This window comes from Peromyscus maniculatus, chromosome 12, assembly GCF_049852395.1.
Source record: "Peromyscus maniculatus bairdii isolate BWxNUB_F1_BW_parent chromosome 12, HU_Pman_BW_mat_3.1, whole genome shotgun sequence".
In the NCBI taxonomy this organism is placed as follows: Eukaryota; Metazoa; Chordata; class Mammalia; order Rodentia; family Cricetidae; genus Peromyscus; species Peromyscus maniculatus.
The window spans coordinates 57,446,116-57,455,762 of NC_134863.1; the positions used below are offsets into that span (position 1 = coordinate 57,446,116).

At 44.0% G+C, this 9,647-nt stretch overlaps 1 protein-coding gene across 4 annotated transcripts in view; it reads right to left on the minus strand.

Moving 5' to 3' along the window:
• The window catches only part of Cadm2 (cell adhesion molecule 2), a 984,450-nt gene extending 975,671 nt beyond the window's left edge, over positions 1–8,779 (minus strand). The window contains exon 1 of one of the 4 annotated variants that reach the window (XM_006991069.4): positions 8,148–8,779. In XM_006991069.4, the coding sequence (XP_006991131.1) occupies positions 8,148–8,208 (61 nt within the window). In that variant the 5' untranslated portion in view covers positions 8,209–8,779. The remainder of the gene's footprint in view (positions 1–8,147) is intronic. The other 3 variants (XM_006991070.4, XM_016009325.3, XM_042259481.2) reach the window with 3 other exon arrangements.
• Between the last annotated feature and the right edge of the window lie 868 nt (positions 8,780–9,647).

Sequence of the window (9,647 nt, forward strand, 5' to 3'; positions counted from 1 at the left end):
GAGAAATTTCATCGCTTGCATGTCTTCAGAAATTATCATTTTACTAAAACCCTCTTCTTGTGAACTATTCTCAATCCTTCATTAATTTATTTTAATGTTCATTATTCCAGGTCGGTAGGATGGTCATGCAAAGGGGCTTTTATGTTCCTGAAGAGTAACAAAGCCAGCCAAGTTACCCTTCAAACTTCAACAAAATAGAAAAGAGTAGCGAAGAAGTGGCAGTTAAGTTTTGCATACATTTTATTTACTTTTAAATATATGCATATATTTATTTATTATATATATATAATAATTTGTAATTCATAGTTATTCATTTCAACCTAAGCTTCTTTGTACAGATTGAAAAACAGAGGAAATGAGAAGTATAAAAATGAACATAAAATAGAGGTATTATGGACATTTCCCACAAGACAGGGGATAAGGAGCGAGCTAAAGTAAAATATGAAATGAAGAAAACACAAGTATATTTTACACACTGAATATTCCAGGCCTTGATGTTTAAATAAGCACTATCAATCCACCTGATTTTTCAAATGTAAACAATTTTATTCCAGAAGCTAAAAATATTTCATTGCAAGAAGAAATTAATTGGCTTTATAAAGTACACAGAATCAATAAAGCCCCACACAGTCAGCAGTTCACAGCACATCTTTGTCAGGAATAGTTCTTTCCTATCCGGCTCCCAAGTATAAGCAGTGCCTCTGTTCCATAGATTAATCATCATAACATTTATAACTTTATTAGGGACCCAATTCGACCTCTAAAAGGCCTTTTATTTCCTTATAACATGAAATTATTGGTACTGCTTGATCACACTTTGCTTGAGGATTTTATGTTCCTAGAAGCAAAAGAACACTTATTTTTATTTTTAATCCTTCCCTATGACTAAACGTGGTCTTTCTTAGCAACATTGTAACAGGTGGCAGATAATTTAAATATTTAAGTGAAATTGCTGCCTCAGAACTATCCCAGTGTTGAATAATGACTGTCTTATACTTATACTTCAGACCTCTAAAGTATACAGTGAATAATGAATGGCCAGTACTATCTGAGGAAGGTCTGATAACTTCATCTGCTATCTATTCAGGCAGCTGCAGGTTTTGATGGTTCACCCTCAAAAGCACAAAAAATCCAGAATAAATTCTCAATCCCATTGAAATTTTCCAGATTTTAAATTTTGGTTGTTTTTGGTGGGAGAATCCATTCTTGTCATTGTTGAAGGAAACATAGCCATTGAAAAGTGGGAAGAAAGACTAAAAAGGAAACAATCTCACCTTTTCCTCATACATCACATTGTTATCACAGAACTTCATTATTTAAAATCTAACAAGGTTGACCTTCAGTCTTGAAAGTAATGCTGTATTTTAAGTGTGAACATGCATGAGTATACGACTAAGTAACCAAGGAATATTTCCCTTCTCAATGATTACTTCACTTATTTTGGCATAATTTAACTTGTGCCTGATTAAGGAGCATATTTACTTGGATAATACTGAAGCAGAATACCTTTTCGAAGAGGAAAGTAATTTTGTCTCTTTAAGGAAACCCACCAAACACATTATGAGAAGCTTGTGGGCTCACTTCTTAGATAAAAATCAATATGCACGATATATCAAGTGTTTGTTCTTTTGCAAATGGAATTCAAGCAAAATTGCGTTCCTGGCTGTTATCTAATAGGCTTTCGTGGTGTGCTGAAAATAACATTAGGTGCTTAGATCTTACTATTTTTAGGCACTCATTTGATGACTATTCCTATGTCAGAAAATCAACATTGTATAATACGGATTCATAAAAACATATGCCACTTATTGGCACCAATTTATCTGAACAGAGATTAAAAAGTTAATCCCTGTATTCAAAACAAAACAAAATAAGCAAACAAACAAAAGTCAGAAATCTGTTTTGTGTAGTGTAGGCAACCCTAGTGAGATGGACCGGGAGAATAACCCCTTACTCAGAGCACTTCTCTGAACACCAGTGATCAGGATTAGCACACGAAGCATGAGACTCTTACCTTACCTCTGCTATTCATCTTCATTCAATTGCCCCACAAGTTTGATAGTTTACAAAAATGTCAAATGCTCACCAGTAGTGAATGAAAACGCACACAATCCTACCCGGAGTGATTTATGAATCTTTAAACAATATCTGTTCTCTCTTCTGCTTTGCCGTGAGATGGTGTGATGGCACAGTCTTTGGATTATTTCGGATTTTAAAGGGTTAAAGCATTGTTCATGACTACCATAAGTTAGAAAACTACTTCCCCTTTCTCTCTGCTGCCACAGGACTGCTTTCCTGTGTTTGCCTGCTGCTGCTGAGCACAGAAAGCCTAAGATGGCATTCTCATCACAGCACAGCAGGGGGCTTCAGCACCTCCAGCTCCAGGTTATTCCCCACTTCCTCTACCTCTTTACTTGGGGAATTTAGGGAACATGCCTTTGTTGCTTCTTCAAGAACTACACTCCGAAATTCTTGACATTTTTAAATAAAATGTTGACAACATATTTGTCCTTTAAAATATTTTAGGTTAAACCGGTAAATTTAATTATGCCTTTCTCTCTCTCTCTCACTTTTTTTTTTCATAGAATAAATTTTTGATGTTTGACATAAATTTTCTGGGATTTTTAATATTGGGAAAGAAAAATAAATAGTTAGAGAAGGATGTTGAGAATGATTGGTCAGATGGAATTCATAGAAAAGTATATGCATCTCTCTATAGTTACTTACATTTATTTTTTTTTCTTAAGGCATGAGTGAGAAACAGATATAGGCCTACAAAAATATCAAAAATTTCTCATATATGTAACAAGGTCGGCGTGCTGCTGTATTATGAAGCAAAGGCTGACATTGGCAGTGTGATGGGGAAACACACATTGTTCAATGTCAATTGATTAGCTGTAGATTCACTAAACTCAGGATGGAAATTGCACAGACGTGTAGGTTGTGTTTCCCTCATGGGGATTATATACATATAAACCACTATTTCCTAGAGCTATAAATAGAGTAAATTAGAAAGACAGCTACTACTTTGGCAAAAGTCTTCTATTTCAGCTTGGGCATTTTGCTGCTTAGGTTCATGGTTGCTTTCCCCTGTTTATTCAACTGCCCCAGTCGCCAGTGCAGAAACATTCATCGACTTAGCCAAGGTGTTTAATGGAATGAAATGTCTTGAGATAGGAACGTTCCCAGTAAAGATTTCAGGACACATATCAGAATTAAAACACAACAAAACATTACGGTGGCAATCCATGTTACCCTATACCTTTATCCACAGTTTCTTCAGATAGGTGACTCAGCTTTTCTCAATCAAAATGTATCCCACTGGCTGCCTATCTTAAAGAGGAAAGTGACGTCAAGCAATGTTTATTCCAGAGCACTTTTAAATACACAGTTGGGATGTCATTCAACAATTTTTCACTTATATTTTACTCTTTAAGTAATTTAAGTATTTTCTTTCTTTAAGAAAAATGATACAACCTCACTCTTTCAATGCAGGGCAAACAGTTTTATAATTTAGATTCACTGGTGGAGAACACAGGGACCAGTCATATTGGTTGCTGCTTAGGTATATTAGACTCCTGCATTCTTATAATTACAGAAACAGGCAAAAGACAATGGACACAATCTTGGGTATATTGAGACAAAAGCAGCCAAAGAACTCAGAATCCTTTGGTGGGAGATTTTTTCTTAATTACTGCTTATTTGGGAACAGGCTTCTTCAACCTGTCAGACTTAGGCCCCCACCTATAGATGCCGCCTTCAAAGTACACTCTACTCCAGCTTCAATGACCACAAGAAATAGTCTTGGAAGGACTAATGTTATTTGAGTACATGTAAAAGAGTAAGAGATTTGGGAAGCATTAGTGTGGAGGTAAATGCGTTTTTCGTAAAATGTCTGGTGAAGTTCATGACACTAACATGTACAAAATGGCAAGTAATATGTATATTCACCTGAGTGTTAATCTGAAGGCATTTATTAGTAAAGATAGCAAATTATTAATCAGAATACCTCGTAGCAGAAATTATTAAAGCACTTGTATTTGTGTGGCACTTTTTGTTCTGTAAGACTAATTGCTAAATAAAATAATATTCGGCAAAATCAGGTATCTCTGTATATATCTATTCTCTGTTACATTTTTCTTTCTTTCTTTTTTTTTCCAGGCTTGTTTTCTATGTGAATTGGACCCTCTTCATCTCAGCAGTGGCCCCTCAGGCATGCGAAGCAATGTGGTTTTAGAAAAGGCAAACTGAACAGCTTCTTCTTCCTGGGCAAATGAGGTCTTAGTTACAGGTGGTCAGCTATGTCCTTCTCATTCTGCAACATACTGTGCTTCCCATCCTCTTGATTTTTTCCTTTGTCTTGTTATGGGATAATAAGAAAACATGGCTTTAATCTTAAGGCTGAATCTCATTTCTTTTTTTTTCTTTTTTTTACTTTTGTATTTCTCAAGTTACATTTTGGCCAGAAACAAATATTGAGAGATAGTATTTATTTTCTATCTATTAGCCTTTTAAGATCCATTGTGTACAAACTCTTAAATGATATTGAAGAGACCTAGGAAAGCAACTCCTTGCAACTACCTTAGCTTAATTTTAACATTGGTTTGGTTCTGTCCATTGGCTTATTCTTCCTTGTATTAAAAAAAAATGAAAACTCAAAAAAACGTAAAAAAAAAAGTTGACAATATAAAATACAGAAAGTTAAAACACTGAAACACAGAGAAGATATGTTAAAAAGAGTCTCTTATGCCATGCACACTGCAAAAAAAGGGATAATATTTTAAGGGATACATGAATTGATCAGCAGTAAATGACAGAATGTCACCCCACTGCTACTAAAGCTAGCTAATAGGAAGCTACTGACTGACTAACTGTAGGATTTGCCTAGTCATAACTACCATCAGACAGGGCAGACTGCCCTTAGCCAAAATCAGCTATTCACTAGATTCCCACACATCCTTTCTTCCCTATGCATAGAAAGACCTGTGAAGTATTTAATCTGTGTTCAGGAAATAAAGCCTCCCATTCCTCTGTCTAACCAAGACCTAATCAAATAGTAGGCTGGTGGGAAAAACATAAATCAGAACCTGAAAGCAATGTTTATAGCCAAGAGGAAGAAAAGGCAGGCGTGAGCAATTTGTTTGAGGAAGAACTGACAACATCAACAGAGTATGATATGTCTGGAGGAGCCAGTGTTTGATAAATGTGAGGCAGCCATAGACAAGGGAAGACAATTCAAGGGTGCTTGCGCTCCCCCCCTTTATCCTCTTTCTAATCCTCTTTAATATGAACTAAGATGTTCATGAGTATACAGACATCATGGAACTGGTGCTCATTCTCTGGCTGCTGTAGAGGATGCTCTTTATTTATTTATTTACTTGGATCTGAGGCTGGTGCTGCTGCTGGCTGCAGTAGTGCGTTTTCCCTGCCATACTCACACCTCTTCCCCGCCCTGTCTCCCCTAGTTTGTTGGGAAAAGCAGCTGTGTCTTAGTCACTGGTTTACATGCTCAATAAGAATGGCCCATGCCTGTGATGGAATCTCTCCTTTCTGGGTTAAGAGAGAGTAAATCCTTCCCCAGGAGCTAGTTCTCTCTCTCTCTCTCTCTCTCTCTCTCTCTCTCACACACACACACACACACACACACACACACACACACACAGGAGAGGGAGGGAGGGAGGGAGAGAGAGAGAGAGAGAGAGAGAGAGAGAGAGAGAGAGAGAGAGAGAGAGAGCGAGCACAAGCAGGCAGTTATTTTCAGTGCACTGAATAGACAATTCACAGGGAAATGTTGTAGAAGCTAGAGGCGACCCCCAAGTGCAATGCGTGGTCCACATGCTCTATAATAAATAATCTCTTCCCACCAGCCCAGCCGCGTGTGCAATGACCAGCCAGTGCCACCACACTGAGACTGGCAGAGAAAATACATTCAGCCGTGCCGGGATTTTCATCACAATCACCAAATTAACTGATTTCCCCACATCTCTCTTCCCCTAACTGGTGCATGCCGGTGGTGCTGGCTTGTCGCGCGCTATGAGCTCGCGCGCGCGTGCACACACACACACACACACACACACACACACACACGTGTGCGCGCGCGCGCGCGGGCACACACACACATACTCACACAGAGAGGCACGCACAGAAGGAGGGAGGAGGGAGAAAACAGCTGAGAGATCCAAGTAACTGAGAGGTGAACTAGGGACTCTGAGAGGATGTTTTCTCGGCAGGATTAGAAATCCAAGTAACGCGTCAGCCACCTGGGTTACTTGTAAGAGGGTGGGGGTGTGAGCGTTGGGAAATGGGACCAGGAGGTGTGAGCAGGGAAAAATGCACTATCTGCTTTCTTGGCAACTCTGGCACATGACATTTTAAATTTATATCTCATGTAAAATACATAAAATCCCCACTATATATTTCAGGAAACATCTGTACAAGGTTAGTTAATTGATTCAGTAATTTTCTGCCCATCACTTCATTCACATCCACAAGTAAGCAAAAATAAAATAGTGTCCCAATGTATACCCCCCAGAAGATGGTAGGAAAGAAGCTGCATTCCAAGAACTTGCTGAAAGATGGTTCATTGACCTCATTTAAATCTTGGGGGAAAAAAAAAACGTTTGGGTTTTGATCACCCACGGGTCTACGTGTGTCTTACTTTCACATTCTTTTTACCTACAGACAAATAAATTTGAACAACTTATCTTCCTCACAAATATCCGATGGAGGCCAGAAGTGTTGGGAGTGGACAAAGATTTATCAAGAAAAGAGTCACCCAGCTTTAAAAGAATTCTATCGACCATCGTCTCGCTTCTATCCTTCCCATATCTCTCATTCAATCCGCATCCCGATACTACTCTTCAAAGCAACAATCGTCTGCCTTTCAGTTACTGCACATGCACGCCGCCTTTGCCTCCTCCACCACCCCAAAGTGCTTTCTCCCATACACTCTAACTCACGCACTGCCATTTATTTCAAAATTAGCAACGCCTTCCCTTCATACATCCCATCCCTCCATCGTCCAAAAGAGAAGGTCTGGGGCGAAAGGAACCCGTTTTCCCTAGCCGCCTGGCATCCCAGACCAGTGATTTGCATAATAACTGTTTTGTGTGGTTCCCCTCCACTGCAGTCGCAGGGTTTTTACATTTCACGTGAAAGGATGATATTAATTACGCAAAGAAGCGGCAGACAGAGGAGAGACAGGTAGAGATTCTGAGCGAAAATCCAAAGCAATAAAGTAACATCCAGCGAGCATACATTTCTTTGCTTTTTTAAAAAAAAAAAAATGCAAACCACACAGACTGGATAATAAAAAGTCAATGTGTTGATAAAGTGGATTTATGTCTTTTAAAATGTCCCTTCGCTCCCTTTTTAATTTCTTGTTTCATTCATATTCTCATTCTCTCTCTCTCTCTCTCTCTCTCTCTCTCTCTCTCTCTCTCTCTCTCTCTCTCTCTCTCTCTCTCTCTCTCAATTTTTCGCTCGCCCGCTCTCCTCTCTCTAGCCCAGACAGAGTCTCCCTTCTCTTCTTAGGTGAATGACACGTCTCACAGCCCCCCACCCCCCCACCCCCCGGGATGTTATTGCAATGCACACGGTGCCGCCGCTGCTGCTGTTCTGGCCGTCGCGGTAGCTCACTCCCAGGCTCTCACACACTTTTTAAAGACACATGGATGAGATGCTGGTGGGAAGAAGGGAGAGGAGGAAGGCGACCCTAAAAGGGGAGGAGGTTAAAGAGATGACAAGAGGTGGAGAGCACCGCTTAAGAGCGTGATGTGGGAGGTGGCTGGCGAGGGTGGGTGGGAGAATGGAATGTTGAGACAGGCACAAGTTGCCAGCCACCCGGAGTGGGAGGGGGATGCTGGCGGGGATCGAGTCGGGTGGAATGAAGGCAGCTCAGGTGAATGAAAAGGCGAAAGGTGCCGCGTAAGGAGCTGCCTGCTGCCAGAGCTGGGCTGAGCCAGCGCTGGAGAACCAACCGGCTGGTGCAAACTGCCACTGCCCCCTGCAGCACCCGGGCGGAGGGGGAGGGAGTGGAAAGCGCCGGGCACTGGGGGATTGCCAGGGGAGAGTGGAAATACGGGGTGGAATGGGGAGGATGGGGAATGGGCGTGAAGTGATGCTCCCCACAGCGGGGCGGGGATTACCTTGTAACAGGAGCCCGCAGACACTGTAGAAGCGGAGAACCGCGCTGCGTTTCCAAATCATGGTCCCTTCTCTAAGGGTCTGGGGAAGGATCGAAGGGGGCAAGGAGATGCCGCTTGAGCGAAGCACACAGTGCAAAGGCTCCGCTGTGGTCGTCCTCCCGGCTCCCGCCGGACCCACGATCCCGCAGCGGCGGTGTTCGAACCCGCGCGGAAGCTGGTTGCGGGCAGCAGAAGCGGCAGTGGCAGAGCACCCGCAGAACAGGGGTTCGGTGGGCTAAGTAGTTTCTTCTTCTCTTTCTGCGGCTGGTGGTGCAGCCCCCGACACTCGATCTGCCGGCCACCGGCTTTGGAGCTTGCCTGCTTCCTCGCGGAGCTCGCGGCAAGTCCCAGAGCCCGCCCGGAGGCTGCCCAAGCAGGTGATGCGGAGACGCCTGGGTGTCGAGGAAGGTGCAGGCGAGGGCTGCAAGGAGTGGGTAGGTCACGGGAGGGAGGGTGGGGTGGGGGACAGGGGCAGCAAGCCGGCAGCACCAGCCGCTCGCGCTCCGGTGTCAGAGTCCTGTTAGAAGAGGCGGCAGCAGTGGTAGTAGCAGCGCTTGGTAGCGGTGGCAGCGGCGGCGGCGGCGGCGGCTCCCGGATGCTCCGGCTGCAGCAGCAGCAGTGGCGGCGGCGGCGGCGGCGGCGACGGCGGCGGCGGCGGCGGCGGCAGCAGCAGCTCTAGCGAGCACCAGACACAAGGGCAAGCTCAGCGCGGCGGAGGCCCCGCCCCTGCCCTGGCCAGGGATAGGCCCCGCCCCCCGGCCAATAGGAACACACCCACCCACCAGATCGGACCAATGACAGCGAGGGGTGGGTGGAGACAAGCGCCGGGAAAAACAAACAGGCTTCTCAAGGACCCTTCGGGCAGGAAGCTCTGAAGCCCCCTTTTCACGCACTCAGGGCTGGTCTCACCTTCTTCTTCTTCGAGGTGTCCACGTGCTAACTGGCTGGGAAGACAGCCCCGTCCTGGACCAGGTGCTGAGCCCTTGGGGAAGGGTTCAGCCAATCGCCACCGCGAGGGGGCGGGGTTAGCCGTATTCTTCTCTGCCACCCCCCCCCCCCCCATCCCAACCCACACCCCCAGGTTCTGGAATCCGTAGTGCCTGGGCTTGGTCCTGGGTGCGAAGTTCTTCTGCGCATTTGGACTCCTTGAGCAGATGGTGGCTGCACCTGCCCACTCACCAGCTGCAGTAGCAAATCGCTAAGGCTCCCAGCCGCAAAGGGAGAGATTGCAGAGGGCGTGGGAGAGGCTAAGTATAGGGCGCTGAACACCTACCTGCCTTCAAGAACTTGTGGAAGAGAAGGCTCGGGAGTGAAGGAAAATCACTCTGTTGTTGTTTTTCTTCGGGGATTTCACGTATTCCACGTCTGCTTCTCCGCACAGCTCCTTGAGCGACTGTATAGGGACTCAAGGTTCAAATCCCATAGCTGTCACTTTTTGAGTAATGGTTCGTGGTGGTTTAC